Genomic DNA, 18,577 nt, shown 5'->3' with positions numbered 1-18,577 from the left:
CTCTATTAAAATTTTATATAACGTAAATTAATTTCTTCTAAACTTTTTGATTTTTTTTCATTTGATCCATTTTTATACTTTAATTTTTAATATTTTTAAAAAATATTATAATATATATATATATATATAAATATTAGTATTTTTTTTAATTAGAAGTAAAAAATTGGTGCATTTTAAAATCCAAAGGTCGAAAAAAGAAAGGTTCTTACTTAGTAGAATTATGAAGATTAATTAAATATACAACTTTGTATGATCTAAACCTAGTATTGGAGATTTTTTTTAAAGTTATTGTTTCAAAAATATTATAATTAAATGTCTTCTATATAACTTAGTTATTAGGATTTTTTAAGAATATATATATAAGTACAATCAGTTAACATTGTCTAGAAGAAAACATCTAAAAATTTATATTTAAAATATTTTTATATTTATTTTTATTTATTAATAATAAATTAATGAAAAAAATACTTATATATAGAATTATTTATTTGCTACTCTATATAGATATAAAGTATTCTGATGGATATAAAATAACAAGATCAATGAATTTTTTATGTGATCATAAATTAGTGTAAAAGATAAAATTTAATATAATTATTTAACGATATATTTTTAATGTTTTTTAAAAAGATAGCATGTTTTACTATAATTAAAAAAAGAAAAAAAAAAGAAAAAAAAATTATGTCATGGGAGAATATTAGAATAAATATCTTTTACAAGAAACATCAAAGATGCTTCTTAATTATCTTATATACTTCTATATACCTCTACATATTTAAATAATGTAGATAATTATATTTTAAGTCTTTAGTAATTGCATCAAATAAAAATAAAAAATATCAAGACCTACAATGTTGTTTTATAAAATTTTAGATTGTAAAAAAATTATTTTTATTTTTCTTCCTTCTTTAAAGGTCAACATGGTTGCCATCTAGTCTTCTAAAAGAAATTAGCTTTATCTAACTTTCTTCTTTAAAGTTGTTTTACTTTTAGACTATCATATTTATGATATTAATATTAGTGCAAACTATATTCATACTACATAAAATAACTCCTTACTTTGTGAAGAATTTATTTTAAACAAGACATCTCAATTTTCAACTTTAGTATATCACTCCCAAAGCAAAGCCCCAAAAGTTAACATATAGATACATATATATATGTATATATATATATATATATATATATACATACAATAAACCCTATACCAAAATGGTACAATGGGGGCACCAAACACTAACCTGGTATGGGTGGAATCAAACGGGTGTGGACGGGTACCTAATGAGAAGAAACGGGTATAAAGCGGGTATCGAGGTGGTCCACTGCAAACACAGACTTGTGGAGCTCCAGAATGGGAAGCAAGGAAGAAGTAACGGAGACGAGGAAGAATTGTCCGAAGAGAGTGTACAATCTGAGCGGCAGTTGCATCTGGCAGGAACGAAGGGATCCTTTAAGGAATTGCGGTGAAGGAATCCTTCACGGTATGCACTCTGCTCTTGTTCCACCTCACCTGCTCACATGTTCAATCTCTCTCACTTTCTTTGCCTGTTGTTGTTGTGAGAAGCCCTCTTTGCGCCGTCTTGCAGATCACCCACACAGATGATCAGTTGCGCACCATGGGCATTTCACCTCGTTCCGTGTCGTTGCTGAGGTGTTCCAATTCACGGTCGTTAACTTAAAAAGTTGAAGCTGTTTTGGCCAAATCTTTTAACAGTCTGTCAGCCGCTTGATGAGCTTCGAATCGACATGGCTGAGTGTTATTGCTTTCTTGGATTCTCAGATTCTAGTGCAATCTATGCATGAGCGTTAGTAGCCAGCTGCAAGGGGTTTTTCTTTTCTGTTTTTTGTAATCTAGCGTGACATGATTTTTCAGTTCCAATTCCTTTAGTCGGGTCTGCTGTTCACGGTACTCCCACATTCGTGTGCACCATTCGCTCGATTCATTTATGAAGAAATCGAAGGCATGTGAAAATGAGTGCAATGTACAGGCCGGCAATGACGAATAATTAATGCATGACCAATGTATCCGCGTATTGTGTGATCTGAGATTCAAACACAGCAACTAGTAGGGTGAAATCCGCTTCAGTCCGTTAGAGTAGGTACAATTCTTCCCCCTCTATCCTTCCCTCCAAAAGATGAGTTCCCTGCATTAGAGCTTGTATACTTAAATCGTGGGTGATCACAATCTACACAGCAATTCGGACTTTGGGTGACTTCTTTCCTGTGGATGTCATTACGGTTTATAGCCATGGCCATGCTTGCCAAGCAGAGAGGTATGTAAAGCTTCGACTTTGCGATGACTCACTTAATTGTCTGCTGAGAATAACGTGGTCTGAGCCCACTTGAAACGACACCAACTGATTGATATTGTGTTGCATTCAAATTGCTCTGTTGGATACGTCATGAAATTTTAGGTCATGTACTGACATTGATTGGAGCATATGTGTTTGAGAAGGTTTATACATTCTATTGACTATCCTGGTTTCTTCGAGTGTCCTCATAAAATTTGTGTGCATTTTCAATAAATCTTTGGGAAACAGCAAATTTATAGCATCAGCTCATTGTAGTTGCTGATGACCTTTTTCTTTACTTTTCTGTATGACTTTTTTTAATGCCATGGATAAAGGCAGTCACGAGTTTTGTTTTTTCTCGAAGCTGGGTTCAATTTTTGAAGTGGATTCGTGAGGAGGTGCTGGTGAAGGGTATGTGGGGCTTGGCGTGTCTTGAATCAATTCAGATTTTGTGATTGAGCTCAATCTTCTTGCCTTGAATCTCCAGCATGGAAGTCGAAGGTGAATTGCCACCTCCTCCTTTTCCTTTCTTTCCTTTCTTTCCTTTCTTTCTTCCCTTTCTTTCTTTGGATTTCTCCTGTTATGAATCAATAACATATGAATTCAGTCGTCTAACTCTGCGGTTTACAAAAAGAATCTTGGTATCTCAAAATCTCTGGTTCGTTTAATTTGTGCTTACTTTCAAAGGGAATAGGATTGCTCAAGCTGAAGAATTGGAGGTTCTTAGATCAATATATGGGGAAGAAGATTGCTGGATTTCCTCTACAAACCAATTTTGTGAGGTAAACATTAGCATTCATGCTTGATACCATTCGTTTGAGGAGATAGCGCCAGTGCAGCGCTCAATACTGTGATTAGGGTCTCTGTTCGCTGTATCTTTTGTGCCAACCTCCTTCCTCGATTTCTCTGATTTCTACACTGTTTTGTAACTAATCCTGTATCCGTCTGAATAGTGTGCGTTCGTGGATTTTATATAGGTGCAGGTACGTCCAGCTGATGGAGCCAACAACGGTGAGCTGATTTTGAGACTAGGGGTACACTTCCCAGAGTCTTACCCTTCCGAATCGTGCCCCGTAGTAGAGCTAAATGCTTCGTGGTTTTCTGAGAATTCTCGGCGACGAGTGGTAGCAATGTTTGCAAGCTTATTCGAGGAAGCTGTCGGAGAAGTAGTTGTCTTCAGATGGGTGGAATGGCTCAAGGTATCCTTTTTTATGTGGAGCTTTGTATTCATGCTTATGTCCATAGTGTAATTATAATGAATTCTATTCCTACCCTCTTGTGAGGATAAATAATTTTTATCTTCTCAATGAAACCATAAACAGGAACAGGATTGGTTGTGGGAAGAAGCTAGAAGTTGGGTACAGGAGCACGCTCCTCCAATTGAACCAGTTTCAGGTCTCTGTATTTTTGTATTTGTTTTTATATTTATACTTTATCCTTTTTTGTGCGCGTACTCTTTTGTCGAAGATGCAATTCCACGCTAGTCATACATTCTTGAAGTTTAACCCATGTCTTTTCTCAGGTGCCTAGGTATGTAGTTATGTAGCAATGTCATGAGCGAATCCCTAACAATGCCTGCAGTGTGGAATCTACAGAAAAGGACGATTCTGTTTCACCGCCAATGGTCTCTGACATGTATGTTGCGCCTTGTTTCTCCTTAAATATATGACTGTTGCTTGCATCGGACGCATCGCCTATGAGAACTTTTTCCATTAGACTGAAGGTATCCTCTATCTTCGAGTGGTTTGGGTGCAGGCCAGAGGAGATAGTACACAGCTCAGAGAGGATCCTTGATGAAAAAGGATTAGAAGAGCTTGATACGATCCTTGGCATTGTGCATGGAGAACCTTTCACCGAAAAAAGAAGTGAGTTCAAGAGGCAGGTTTTTGTTTGTTTGTTTGTTTGTCTGTTTGTTTTTATTTTTGATGTATTTTTTACCTTTTCTTTTCTTTGCTTTTCTTTTTAATGGCGTGTGTGAGTGTTTGTATTCTCTAACACCGTGTCTCCAAAATCCTCTCATTTTTAACTGATCTGTAGCATTGGAATCAAAGAGTGCCAGGTAGTGAATATATGTGCTGCTTTCGTCTTCTGACCAACTACCTAATTCGCTTTTCCTTTAACAGGTACTTTTCAAGCTCATCTGGCACCAGCGAAGAGTGTAGACGACGTGAAGGCAGTTTTGGATGCTTTACTCAGGAATCGCAAAATTGCTGCAGCAACGCATAATATTATGGCTTTCAGAATTTCCATGCCGATCAAGAATACTGTTAGCAATCTCTTCCTATTCATACATTTTTCTTCTTTATTTATTTATTTATTTATTTATTTATTTTTTATAGTGAATGGTCTCGGTTTCAGTCTGATGATACTCTGATGTTAGAGTTTGAAAAGAGACCAGCAAGTTAAGCTGTTTACCTGGCCATCAAGTCAAAGTGAACACTGTCCCTGCAGGTATTACAAGACAATGACGATGATGGGGAAACTGCAGCGGGTGGAAGGCTACTGCATTTGCTTCAGATTGTGAATGCGCTCAATGTGGTACATGAGCTTCCACAAGCAGCTGTATAGAAATGTTGAATAATTCCGCATCAAGCTATCGTGTTTTAAAGCAATTTCTTGTCTTGGTTCTAATGCTTTAATGTAATAAAACCACATGTTTGCTCCAGGTCGTAGTTGTATCTCGATGGTATGGAGGCATTCAGCTGGGTCCTGACAGGTTCAAGCATATCAACAATGCTGCACGCTCGCTTCTCAGCTCGTGTGGTTACATAGCCGGAGAAAAATCCAGTAGTACAACTCAGAAGTCTCATTCCAAGTCTAACCCTCAGAAAGGTGAGCACGTTTTTACATCGAATACCACCTAATCTACTATGGGAATGGGTTTTTGGGATACCTTGCGCTTCCTGTGAATGTCTCACAAAGTAATAAAAAATTCGAGTACGCAAGTTTACTTCCAAATACACGTGGTCAACTTATGACCCTTCTGATTTTCAAATGCTTTGCTTGCAGGAAAAAAGAGATGAAATATTGAAATGTTGGCGTTCATGTGAATGACTGATACCTCTAAGAAAGTCCTAGTTTGCTCTTATGAGTGGTATTCTGGGAGGACTGACCTCAAAACTTGATGCCAGAACAATTGGCATGACGTGGGGCTCTTCCTTCACCGAATAATGTCACCAGTATGCAGCACAGAGTGGGTCACTACTATTTTGGAGCCCTTTGGCTACGAAGATCATGTGATAGTGCTGCCTTCTTGTTGAGTTGTTTCCATTTTCAGAAAGAGGATTTTGACACAGCTGAGCACTGAAGTTTGGTAGATACGAAGAATCTCCGATGTTCGATGAAACTTGACGCACAATTTTTGGCGGCACCATGAAATAATGGTACGAGAAGACCAAATCATGGTCCAGAAATGAGTGGCTACATGGCACAGGTTGTGCCGACGTTGTTTTGCGTCATTTAAGTTCAATGAGTTATCAAAATGTTTCATGCACTTTATGTGTCAGTATATCATTCAGTCACTCCCTGGATTTGTAAATTGGAGATTCCATTGTCTCAAACGATCTTGCTTTTGTGTATTTCAATACTCTGACCCATCTACATCCTCTGTTCAGTCGGAGATTCTTAATTTAATCACTTTGTAACCCGTATTCGTGTGGAAATCACCACAGCTGAGGAGAGTGCATAGTACCCAAAGATGAGTAGGATGCTTCTTCTTCGGTCACTGGAGATGTGCCCGCTGCCTATAAATCTCACATGTCAAAAGCTAGTAAAAAAATGGTTTCATATGATGTCTCTTTGTAACACATAAATCTTCCGTTTGTCAAAAAATACTTTTTCAGTTTTATAGATTGCATAGATGAACATTACTATGTACAATAACAAATCATATATTTTTAAATAATAAATAAGCTTCTCTTGAAGAAGATAGATTTATCTCTTCTTTTTTTTTTTTCTTTTTTTTTTTAAAACAATCTTTTCATTAAATAAGGTTTTTCAAAAACTATTTATGTAATTTAATTCATCCAGCAATCATAATGTTTTAAAGACTTTTACACAACATTATCTTTTACACCTCTCTAAACTCCATTTATCTTGTTTAGCTTATTAGTGTAATACTTGAATTGTATCCATTCCATAATATTAATAGTGTCAATTTAATGCATTTAAATTTTATCCTAGTTTTCAATTTATTTATATATTTGTTTATGTTTAGTTTGAAATACTATTAATGCCACCACAATTTTTACTGTTGTCATCATAATCCTATAAAAAATCCAATTAAATTTTAGTCAAAATTTTCATTTTGCTATTTTCACTAAAACTATTTCATCATGGTTCAATATATATATACACAAGAAATTTCGTAAATATTTTTGATTGGAATTAAAAAAACTTAGAAAGAATATTGAGTGGATAACAAGTTGGGATGATATTAGCAAAAACTATGGTAACATCAGTAATATCTTTGGTTGAATATGCCATTGTAATTTCTTTGCATTAGTCATTGAATGCAACTTTTATAATTTTAAGTATGTTTTTTTAATTAAAAAAAATGTTATGTATATATATATATATATATATATATATATACAATTATAAAATACAACTTTAAAATCTTAATTAATTTATAAATATTTTTAATAATAAGAAGTTAGATTTATTTCAAGCTTGACTAATTTATTTCCTTCAAAGATTTTGGAATAGATATATAATATTTACATATTAAAAGAAAATTATCAACCAAAAATAAAATTATAAATTAAATTCTTCTATAGATATTTATTTTGTTTATTTGTTTGTTTGTTTGTTTGTTTTTGTTTTTGTTTTGTTTTTTTTTTTTTTTTGTAATTTATCTATTTTATTCTTTAATTATTTTTAACTTTCTTTACATTTTGTTCAATGCCTTTACTTATTGTAACAACCTCCAAAGACTCTACTTCAAGTATCTATTTTCTTATTAATTTTTATAAATAGAAGTTTAAATTTGTTACTTATATTATACCTTCTCTTTGAATTATTAGCTAACCAAGTAGATGCCAATTGAGAATTTACTTTGTTAGCTAATAATTTCCACAAATAACACTCCATTACAATCAATACTTTATTTTTTTATTTTTTTATTTTTTACCTTGTGCAAAGAAAATAATCAACATATTTTATTATTTTATTTTGGCTTCATGGATAAAAAAATATCTTATTAGGAATTATTTCTTACTTATTAAAAAAATATTTTTCTTTATAATACCTATAATTGCCCCAAAAAATTAGCAACTATTTAGAACATCAAATTGGTTAATTTTCTATATTTGCACTATTCAAAGTTTCAGTAATATAATAGATTATTTATCAATGTACTTAAAAAATAAACAACAAATATTTTAATCATAAATAAACAAATAACTATCTATGATTATTTTTAGACATATAATTACATTTCAAATATAAAAAATATATATTAAAAAAATATTTAATACTTCTCTCATTGATATATATATATATATATATATATATATATAAGTATACGTGTATACAAATATATTTACTAATAATTAATATAATTTGTAATTAACTTGTTTGGTCTCAAACAACCTCCTATCAACAAAGGTTTTACTTAGATTTTTAATTGTAAAAGATCTTCTTGATTCACTAAAGTAGTGCTTTCAAAAGTAGTTTTTGTCCTCAACATAAATTTCTAAGGAATCATGAATAGTGTTGTCTCCAAACCTTTTGAAACTCATTTTGAGAAAATCTAATACAAATTGTACCACTATTTCAAAAATAAGTAAAATATTCTTCCAATTTGTGCTCTCAAGAAAGTACTTCAGTTGCCATACGTGGAATTCTTACTTAACATCTTAACCACTTCATAGTCATTCCCACGATGCAAGATGTGTTGGTTTTCACTTCCGTCTAAAATATGATTCTCAAATAGTAAGAGCTTCTGGAAGGTGAACTTGAGGCAGGAGAAAGGTCTTGACGAATGGCTCAGTTGGGTGCAAGCTGCTGTTGTAAGGTTATGATCAAGTTTGCCACTGTAAGTTTGTTACATTGCAACAATGGACATCAGCGAGGCGTTCACAAGCGTCATAAGAATCTGCACAGAGCTTAAGACTTGATCTCTAATCTGCAGTGAGTACTACTGGTTGCTTCTTAATTCCCACCCTACCATTCATTCTATTCTCCAACACTGGTACAGAATCTGGGCCTGGAGGAACAGAACTTCTCATTTGTGGAGGACTTCAACAAAGACCAGGTTATGGGCAAAATCTCAGAGTTTGTATCGAGACATTTGTATATGTTGGCTAAATATTCTGTGGTCACATTTTTAGTCACATCCTGATATGGCACCCTAAGAAAAATTATCTGTGCACAGGCAGAGCTGCATCTCTGCACTAGCTAACGCAACAATGCAGGGTTCATGCATCAGTATAAACAGCCTTAACTTCATTGACGTGAGTAGTGCAGACACCAGGTGCAAGAAACACCATAGTTATGATAAACAGTGCTGGATTCAGCATGAAGCATCGCACTGATCAGCTTCGAGCCTCACGCAAGATAAACGGTTCCTGAACAAGTGCCTATCTAACAGGATGTCCGTGAATCCCACATACTCCATTCACTCTTGTCACAGCTCATCCAACAGGATACCCCTTCACAAAATTTTGGAACCTCTATCATTGTTTTCAGCACTAAAAGATAGCACCACAACCGAATCATACGAAGTGTCTTTGTTGGACCGCCGGACACGGGAATACTAACGAACATTCCTCTCTATGTTGCTACTGGGCATCACATTTCGACGCGGCAACTGTATCTTTCCCCGCAACTCGCCCCTTAATCACTTTCCTCATCAACATTTAAACTGTGTTCATGGTCATCAGAGAAATCGTACTTCACATTTGCAAGGTAGAGTCCGCAGGCTGGTGCCATCGCGGGTGCCTGTGTAATGGTCCGAGCATCTAAAATCCGCTGCACTGCAAAAGGACAGATTTTCAGCCACAACTGTCGCATCATTCTTAAAAGGTTAACCTACCAGCTCAAGCTTAAGGGCATGATCAAGAAAAGAGTTTAAGCTCCTTTTCATTTAGCCCTGTAAAAGAAAAATTAGAAGGATTCATCCGGAAACCCAAATATTTAAGGAGATGACGTCACTCAAAGCTGCCCGGTGCAAAATCATCACTTGTTCTCTTTGCGAAAGAATTTAATGGTCAGAAGTCCTTATTCTTACCGTCCTGCACTGTTAGATCCCCGCATCCAACAGCTTTCAGCGTCCCAACCATAAGCCGGACCTACAGATGATCATCAATATGTGAACGAAGAAAATTAGCACAAGTGTAGTACTCACTGAAAGTATAAAAACTGCCATCTTCGGTATCTTAAAATTTTGTGAAATAGAATGCTGTGAGAGAAGTTAGAGCCATTCGAAATGCTGAGCCACTTGCTAATTATCTTATAACGAATTCCAGAAAATGAGAAAAAATTCTAGTGAGCTTTCACCGAGAGAAACCACGTGCATTGAGCTATTACCTGGTGATATAAAAACGATCTAGCCCTTGCTGTGATAACAAAGCACCGCAACTTCTCAGAGGTGCCTAGCTTTGATGTCAAGATTGGGTCCTTCAATTCGCTTGTAGTGCTCTCTAAATCTTTTGTCTCTGCATTCTGTGACGACTGTTGCCTCTCTTCTGGAGAAGGAAAGCATGGCCATGCAGGCATTTCACAGACATGTAGCTCATCCAGTGTCCTAATAGGAGAATTTGCCTGCATGATCGAAGAAAATCATTTTAGCAATAAATAATGAATGCACAAAAGTGCATATAAATCACAGCCAGAATCGGTCATGAAACTATTGCTGGCTTGCACTCGACGTGTAACCGGAAACCCTCACCGGATTCTTATTGAAAGTGACACAACAGTAGATAAAACAGTATCTGTAACATTCCTAGGTAAGAATTGAAGCAGGTGCCTTACTTCAAGAAACTGATTCCTAAGTCAAGGGGGCCTACGACTGGTGACCTAGTTATCGTAAATCGATTGACACCATCACGGGCTCAGCAATGCATGCAGGCATCAAATATACGAAAATAGCATTTTCAGCACATACTGAACAGTTGATAGAAGGTTGCATCACAACTGTTTTACTGACCATTTATTCATCTTCGCAATGAAATAATTAGTTAGAGTAGGAGGGCTCACCTGGCATCCTGTAGCTCTGAAGGAACTGAAATCGTGATGTCCAACCAGCACCTTGCAAGCTTCCTACGTTATCCAGAAAGGAACCAAGATGGGTTTTTTTTCTTCAACAATTAAAGGCTCACGACTGCTCTCTCGGCTAAAAATACCATATGTATATAAGTAAATGAGCCTTCCTAGCAAAACATAATATCAATCACTATGAGAAAATTCACGAGAATATATTGATATATACCACGACAAGATCACTCTATAATCCAAAAATTCCGCCTACAGAAGGTATCCCTATGCAGTTTCATTGTTCGATTGTACACTCCATATCTACGTGTCAATCATACGCATATTCACGGCAGAGGAAGCATTTAGAAATTGAGTTGAACTGCAGGAACGACACGACGTAAATAAAGCTTTTCAAGAATGTATGGGGAGAAATAACTAACCATCATGGATGTAAGGTTCAACTCCTCCGATACGTGCCAAGCTTGATCCTTCTGAAAAACTGACATCTGCCTATTACCCGTTAGGACACGGTAATGGTATCTGCACAAGAATCACAAAAACAAAAGAAAGAAGCGTACGTATCAGATTTCTGCTCCAGCAAGCTAAGACAAAGCTCAAAGTCTTCCCTGTCACGGGAAGGGAGAATTCCTGACTGAAATGGTCCGTAAAATTTCGAAGAGTAAAACCCTTCAGATGATCAGCAAAGCAAGAGAAACTCCACCATTAAAGTTAAATCCTAGTAATTGAATCCCCACGATCATCAAATGGAAGCCAAGGACTCAACGTCGACTGTAGTTTTCTTTCAATGTTATCCTTCAAAGAGTAGCCACCAATGACCTCCAAGAAGAATCACGCCAATAGATCAAGGCACTGCGCTATCAAAGTGAGAGAACCTACGCAATACGTACGTGCGTTCTTGGGCTCGGTAACGAGCATGGAAATCCGGAGACACACACTGCACGCCTACAACCGCCATGTCACCAGCATCTTTTTGAGCCTACACATCAAGTTCACAATTAGGACAGCCGGCATTTTACCAAAGCGAAACATCATTTTAAAGAAATATCAAATTGAGATTTAAACACCAGGTGCGAAGTCTTGCGGCCAAAACATCACCATACCTTGGCGTACGTACTGGTCACAATTGTGAAACAAGCAATCTCTAGATAAGTTAACCTTGAGACTTGAACAAAACACCTAATCGAAGATATTGACATAAATATATGGTCTTTACGGTATGGAGAAAGCAAGTGTGAACAGACAAGTGCAATACATTTTGAATCGTAAAATAGGAATACTTGAACTATTTTCTGTAAAATATGTGAATCAAACAGTTCTTCGAGAGGAAAATTCTGTACATGAAGGAAGTGATTGATAGCCGTCTGCACGACCCGTGGTTCATGCGGAGGCATCTGCAGGGCAAGAGCACGTAGCAATAAGCCTCAAATTTTACCAAATGAGAACAATGAGCTTTAAGTACTAAAAAGAAGATGAGCCAGCTAATAATACCGTTACCTGTGTCTTTTCAAAAGCATGTGACAAGGAGACCAAGGGATGAGACTTGTAGCATTCTTGAGAAAAGCAAGTGGATATTTAGACTTAGAAAAGTACAACTTCCACCTCTTTCAGCCACATTATGGAGGAAGACTTGATCCTGACAAAATGAAACAGCCACCAATAAGCACAAGAAGTTTGGATGCTACAAAAACTTACCACTTCACCTGGTTTTCTCTTGCTTTTCCGCTCAACATCAACGTGGCATGTGTTAGCAAGAGCATGTACTCCCGTGTCCTGAAAATTATAAATCATTTCAGCATACAAGCTTTGAGAGACAATTCATAATGAGTGCAACCGTATTGAATACGGGGTTTAAGAGGTAAAATTCAATCAGATAACAAGATGGTCATGATGATTATATAAGTAGGAGGTTGTACAAAATGCATATAGAGGTGTCTGATAAACTATCAAGCTGATTGATGTAGAGATAGCTCACCGTGCGGCTCGACACGGCACTGATAACAGGCTGACCAATGAACTTCTCAAAAGCAGACTGCATTGCAAGCAGATGAAACCGTTAATGCCTTTTTATATGCATTAGGAGGAACAAAACCTAACTAATGTAAAGACTTGAGTCTGAACTCTAATTCAACCTATGCAGTATTTATCCTGCTTTGAAAGAGGCCACTCATCTAAGTACATGACCGCTGAATATTCAAAAACTTGCGTTGATTGAGGATTTACTGAGAGAGTACCTCGAGACAACCCTGAACGGTTCGCTTGCCCTTCTGCCTTTGAAAACCAAGGAAGCGTGTGCCAATGTACTCGACAGTAATCAAGTACCTCTGAACCCCAGCCTTCGCACTATGTGCCATATCTTCCCTCTTCCTCTTCGCGCCTTCGGACGCCGTAGCTGCAGCTAAAGACTTCTGCTCTGGCATTTGCAGATTTTCCCCTATCTACCAAAACTTCCACCTTCCAGCTCCAAAATATGCTTTAGCACAGATCAGCGCCAAATCACTGGCTTCGCGCTCAGGGTTTACAAGCGAGTGCTTCTGAAATTCATGGTTGCAAATCAAGAGTAATGCAGAACACACAATTCCTAGCTTATCAAAGTAAATGATAAGATAAATACAAAAATCATTGAACAGAAAGAAATAAGCAAATGAAAAGGAAACGCAGATCAAACTCATAACAGGAAAGGGCTACGAGGAGGTGCAAAATAAGACACCAAAGATTTTAAAAAGCTAGACGCACAAATTCAAGGAATTGGAAATACCTTCACCCAAACTCGCAATCAACAAGAAGAAATTACAGGCTCTTCGAAAGGGGTCAGTTTTTTAAAATAAAACGCGGCTAAAACCCTGAACCCTTACATCTAAAACCCAGCATTGCAAATTCACAAAGTGAACACTAAACCCAGCTAGGAAAGCCCTAAACAAACAATTCTTCTTCTTCTTCTTCTTCTTCTTCTTCTTTTCTTTTTTCTTTTTTGCAATGAATCTCTCTCTGGAGGAGTCCCAAGTGCAATACAACGAAGATCAACACAACTTCCCAACATCCGAAATAAAGACCCAGCTGCGAAAAATCATAAACACTGAGGTAACTTCACAACAAGTTCTAAAAAAATAACTGACGCAACAACATCAAGTAAATACGATTTCAAAATGAGATCATTCGCGACCAATCCAATCGGCAAAATAAACAAAACACAAAAAACAAAATTTGAGCTCATGGATGCTCACGGCTGGTAATATGATGGAGACCCAAAAGCTTTTCACAGCCTCCTCGGCATCCACGCCAGGTTTGATGACGCACATTCTACGCCGTTTTCTAATTGCTTCCTCCCCTCAATCCATCGCCTACGTGATCTTTCGCGACGGTTTCATAACCAATGTATACACACATTCTGCGGGAGCGACTCCACAACCCTCATGCTCTGGACTCGCGCCCATCCGCTCATACATGCAGCCCTCCTCGCAGTCGCCCCTGGACGTCCGAACGTTAGAAATAGAGTCTAGGGCTCGCCGCACCTTCGCTCAAATGGAAATCTAGTTTTGCCTTGACGATAGTGTTAGGAATTACGACGTCTCTGCATGCTCAGTTACACTACGGCTCTTGTTGATATATTTTCAAACACCTCATTTCTCCATGTCATACTTGTATATATATTTATATATTTATACCTAGTTTTCCTCTTTGTCTTACGATACGTTTAAGTGTTTATTCTCTAGTTCTTTGATTTGTTTGTGTTCATGTCTGTGGGCTCCAAACAGGGGAATTGAAGGGCAAGGCAACTGGACTCCAAGCCGTTCGAGCCAACCAACTGGCCGGCCCATTTTTTTTCTTTTTCCACATCCATCCATATCTTTTGTCTCCATCCTCTCCATACCAAGTCCTTGCACTGTGCAAATCTAGGTTTTAGGGTTTCAAGTTCTAGATGTTTCGACGTTGTGTAAGGTATGGGCAGTGTCAAGGGTCGTGGTTCTCATCTTGGATCGTTCGCCAGCGTAGTTTGATTACAGAGGTTCTACAATCGTTCCACTGCAGTAGTTGGGTGCTGTTTTAGGTTAAATTTTTAGGGCTTTTGGGGGGAGAGAGTGTGTGTTGGGAACCAGGGTTTTGAGGGATTGTGTAGGATGGTGCGGAAGGAGGATGCGGGGGCTGCGGCTGGGAGTGGAAAGGCCAAGGCAGGAGGAGGTGGAGGAAATGTAAAGAAAGAGCGTGTGTCGGTTTCTGCATTTCTGAATAGCTTGGACAAGGCGAAGGAGGACAAGCCGGCGAAGAAGCCGACTGCGAGCTCCAAGGTGCCGAAGAAGGCACCTGCTCCAGCATCAAGTGCGTATGGTGACATTGATCTGCCGCCTGAGGATGAGGAGGACGAGGGGATGGATAGTGAGGAGGAGGCGGCGTTGGCTTTGAAGAGGGGCGAGCGGAAGGGGTTGGATTTAACGGTGACGGATAAAACTTCGAAGAAAAAAGCGAAGAAAGAGATGATGGTTGCTGCGGCTGTAGAAATGTCGAAACAGGAAACAATGAAAGGCGATAAGAATGCGTTTTCTGTTACGATTGGTGCCAAGTCAGCTGCGTTGGAAGGAGAGGAGAATACTACGGGGGCCAGTATGAAGGATATTAAAATCGAAAACTTCTCGGTCTCTGCTCGTGGTAAGGAATTGCTGAAGAATACGTCGATTACCATTGTACACGGTCGGCGGTATGGTCTTGTTGGTCCCAATGGGACGGGAAAATCTACTCTGCTCAAGCTTTTGGCTTGGCGACAAATTCCCGTTCCGAAGAACATAGATGTGTTGTTGGTGGAGCAGGAGGTTGTTGGAGACGAGAAAACGGCTCTAGAATCGGTGGTATCTGCGGATGAGGAACTGATACGACTTCGGGAAGAGGCTGCAAAGCTGCAGAGCCACTCTGATACCAATAACGGCTACGACGATGATGAAGCTGATGATGTCGGGGAACAGTTGACTGTTCTGTATGAAAAAATGCAGGCACTTGGGACGGATGCCGCGGAGGCAAGAGCCTCAAAGATCTTGGCTGGTTTAGGGTTTTCCATAGCTATGCAAGGTAGGGCAACGAAGTCCTTCAGTGGAGGTTGGCGAATGAGAATCTCGTTGGCCAGGGCTCTGTTCATGCAGCCTACCCTATTGTTGCTGGATGAGCCCACCAATCACCTAGATTTGAGAGCTGTTATGTGGCTCGAGCAGTACTTGGAGAGGTGGAAAAAGACCTTGATTGTTGTATCCCACGATCGTGACTTCTTGAATTCAGTATCAACTGACATTATCCATCTGCATGACCAGAAGCTGCTTACATATAAGGGGAATTTCGCAGCTTTTGAGGAGATGTATGAGCAGAAGCGTCGTGAAAGTAATAAGAAATACGAGGTTTTTGAAAAGCAGTTGAAGGCTGCAAAGAGGAGTGGAAGTAAGGCACAGCAAGACAAGGTCAAGGAACGTGCGAAATTTAATGCCGGAAAGGATGCCAATTCGAAGGGTAAATCTAAAGCTGCTGCTGATGATGATGAGGCTCCTGCAGAGGCCCCAAAGAGGTGGCGGGATTACAATGTCGAGTTTCATTTTCCGGAACCCACGGAGCTGACACCCCCATTGTTGCAACTGATCGATGTTGGCTTCGGTTACCCTGGTCGCCCAGATTTCGCTCTTAAGGGTATTGATGTTGGTGTGGACATGGGTACACGAGTGGCAATTGTAGGTCCGAACGGTGCTGGAAAATCGACGCTTTTGAACCTTTTGGCTGGAGATCTTCAACCTACAGAAGGGGAGTCTAGACAGAGTCAGAAGCTTCGAGTGGGTCGATACTCTCAGCACTTCGTAGATTCTTTGACAATGGACGAGACCCCAGTTCAGTACCTTTTGCGGCTCTATCCAGACCAAGAAGGTCCCAGTAAACAAGAAGCCGTGAGAGCCAAACTTGGAAAGTTTGGGTTACCCAGTCATAACCATCTTACTCCCATTGTGAAGCTCTCAGGAGGACAGAAAGCTCGGGTTGTTTTTACTTCAATTTCAATGGCTCGGCCACACATTTTACTGCTCGATGAGCCTACCAATCATCTTGACATGCAGAGTATTGATGCCTTGGCCGATGCCTTGGACGAATTCACTGGAGGTGTTGTTCTTGTTAGTCACGATTCTCGGTTGATATCTCGTGTTTGTTCGGAAGAGGAGAATAGTGAAGTGTGGGTTGTGGAGGATGGAAAAGTCAGGAAGTATCCTGATAGTTTCGATGATTACAAGAAAGAACTCACGGAGGAGATTAGAGCCGAGGTGGAAGATTAGAATCAATAACCCCTCAACTTCTCTCCCACTCAATATCATATGTAACCTAGTATTGAACCTGTGGTGCTGAACAAGCTTGACTCATTGCCATCGGAAAGACCGACGAACCCCGCCATTGGAAAGACAATCCAGAGTTTATATCTCTTATGATTTGTGATGAAAGTCTCAAACCTATACTACATGAAGCTAGAATTGCTGGTTCTTGGATTTTCCCAACTTGAGGCACAACTTGTGTATTTGGCCAAAAAATTGCAGATATATTTCGAAATTGGTAATCTAATGAGGTCCTCTAGGTGATTTTTGTCGCTTCCTCGAAGTGTAGAATTTGTATATCCGACATGTCAGTCTACTAATGAAGATGAGCGATACAGGTTAGAATAAGGCTAGTTTTGTGTAATAGACAGTCCTAAGACTGTGTACAGATACTGGATGACATTAGCTTGATGAAATAAGAAAGGATTTTTTGTAGTTTTTCAAGTTTTATGTAATGAGTTTTTGCATTTATTGGTCGTCTTTTTTGTCTTATCGTTACTGTTGTCACGCTACCATCAAGTGGAAGAGTAACTATGACTGCAGAGAACCTGGCGGGATGAAGCTAAACAATTGTTTGTCAGTTATGTTATGGTCATGTGCACTTAGATTGTGTAAGAACAGCCTCAACCCTGCGTTGGAAATGGCTCGGTACCCTATTGAGGGGGTGCAGGCCCAGTCTAGAGTTGGGATGATTTAACGTGGCTGCCACCTCTTTTTCATTTTAGAGGCCCGTGCAATGGAAGCATGTTACCTAGTAGTTTGAAATTTCTTGTAGATCTCATGATTGTGCTTATGTGACAGTCAGGAATTCATGGCTGTCACCAAGGTAGCTAGATCCAAACAGGGAAAGAATTTTTTTCAAGTGTTAACAGTCGACAACTGTCAACTAAACAAAATCACATGGAATTGGTGGTTCATAGATTCCACAATTTAGCTATGGTGGTTCATAGACTCCTACAAGTTAGCTATAGTGTAAGAGGGTTAAAAGTCACCCCCGGAGTAGAATCAGTGATGTGTGTGAGCTCATGTTGAGTGTTAGGAGCTAAGTGAAGATTAGGTTGGTACAGCAAATTGAAATGGAGCAAGCAGACACCACAGGAAGAGAAGCTAAGTTTGGCAATGCAGGGTAATTGAAAGTCTTCATTTTATTTTTCCGATTGAGTGTAGCTGCGTACATGTTTTTTGAATGGCAAGTGTGCAAGAGGGTGTAAGTAATTGAGATAATGTGTATTGTAGCGGCAGACAAGGAGTGTGACATGTGAAAGAGCGGCGACATCATCGGAAGAAAGTGCTAGTGCGAGCAATGATAATCAATTGAGTATGTAGGGTAGTTATTAAGGTGAAATAACCGAAGGTTAAGCTGATTCAGGATTGGATATGATCCTCTAGTGTGAGCAAAAATGCCGAGAAGACTTTCCATAGATTCCACATGAAATGTCATTAAAGCGGGACGATCATACCTAAAAATCACATGAGAAGTCTCAAAAGTCATGAAGTAAACCTAGAGTGTAGGGTTTGCATGCAATTTACCAGTGATAATTCCAGGGCAAGACAATTATGACTATTGTTCATAGAAGATGTCTCAAAAGCGAGTGAGAATTAGAGTCGACATACAATCTAAAATCTAAAATGAGTTTACAGTAAATACTTTCGAAAAGGGACAATAATAATTACAAATCACAAGGGATGAAATTAGAGTACACATGAAGTCCACACAAAATGTCTTTGATGACTGAACCGTTAGGAATC

General features: G+C 38.5%; 3 protein-coding genes across 13 annotated transcripts; 2 read left to right on the top strand and 1 right to left on the bottom strand.

Annotated features, from left to right (window-relative positions):
* Window positions 1–1,338: 1,338 nt before the first annotated feature.
* Window positions 1,339–5,784, top strand: LOC112279946 (uncharacterized). 7 transcript variants are annotated; one of them, XM_024515580.3, is made up of 12 exons: window positions 1,339–1,481; window positions 2,195–2,273; window positions 2,656–2,792; window positions 2,979–3,073; window positions 3,269–3,490; window positions 3,614–3,686; window positions 3,887–3,926; window positions 4,047–4,156; window positions 4,415–4,557; window positions 4,743–4,829; window positions 4,958–5,123; window positions 5,301–5,784. In XM_024515580.3, exons 3-12 carry the CDS (start codon window positions 2,780–2,782, stop codon window positions 5,312–5,314), a joined length of 963 nt encoding a protein of 320 aa, XP_024371348.1. In that variant the 5' UTR covers window positions 1,339–1,481; window positions 2,195–2,273; window positions 2,656–2,779; the 3' UTR covers window positions 5,315–5,784. The 7 variants fall into 7 exon arrangements, with proteins under 7 accessions (XP_024371348.1, XP_090105725.1, XP_090105710.1 ...); XM_090249599.1 differs by having other exon boundaries at window positions 1,341–1,481; window positions 1,587–2,792; window positions 5,423–5,784; XM_090249584.1 differs by having other exon boundaries at window positions 1,341–1,481; window positions 1,587–2,792.
* A 2,933-nt stretch (window positions 5,785–8,717) lies between these two features.
* On the bottom strand, window positions 8,718–13,884 carry LOC112286902 (uncharacterized). Of its 5 annotated transcripts, XM_090249578.1 has the most exons (12): window positions 13,730–13,884; window positions 13,264–13,562; window positions 12,740–13,039; window positions 12,481–12,537; window positions 12,201–12,278; window positions 11,846–11,899; window positions 11,396–11,484; window positions 10,928–11,027; window positions 10,491–10,553; window positions 9,822–10,055; window positions 9,523–9,583; window positions 8,718–9,268 (listed from the first exon to the last, which is right to left on the bottom strand). In XM_090249578.1, exons 3-12 carry the CDS (start codon window positions 12,923–12,925, stop codon window positions 9,129–9,131), a joined length of 1,062 nt encoding a protein of 353 aa, XP_090105704.1. In that variant the 5' UTR covers window positions 12,926–13,039; window positions 13,264–13,562; window positions 13,730–13,884; the 3' UTR covers window positions 8,718–9,128. The 5 variants fall into 5 exon arrangements, with proteins under 5 accessions (XP_090105704.1, XP_090105705.1, XP_024385084.1 ...); XM_090249579.1 differs by having other exon boundaries at window positions 12,740–13,581; XM_024529316.3 differs by lacking the exon at window positions 13,264–13,562.
* A 290-nt stretch (window positions 13,885–14,174) lies between these two features.
* On the top strand, window positions 14,175–17,299 carry LOC112286887 (ABC transporter F family member 4). Its single transcript, XM_024529254.3, has one exon. The coding sequence runs from the start codon at window positions 14,624–14,626 to the stop codon at window positions 16,793–16,795; it is 2,172 nt and encodes a 723-aa protein (XP_024385022.1). The 5' UTR covers window positions 14,175–14,623; the 3' UTR covers window positions 16,796–17,299.
* Window positions 17,300–18,577: the final 1,278 nt, after the last annotated feature.

Source organism: Physcomitrium patens, chromosome 1 (assembly GCF_059467195.1).
Source record: "Physcomitrium patens ecotype Gransden chromosome 1, ASM5946719v1, whole genome shotgun sequence".
Taxonomy (NCBI): domain Eukaryota; kingdom Viridiplantae; phylum Streptophyta; class Bryopsida; order Funariales; family Funariaceae; genus Physcomitrium; species Physcomitrium patens.
The sequence above is the reverse complement of the archived record's forward strand: the minus strand, read 5'-3'. Positions and strand labels throughout refer to the sequence as shown.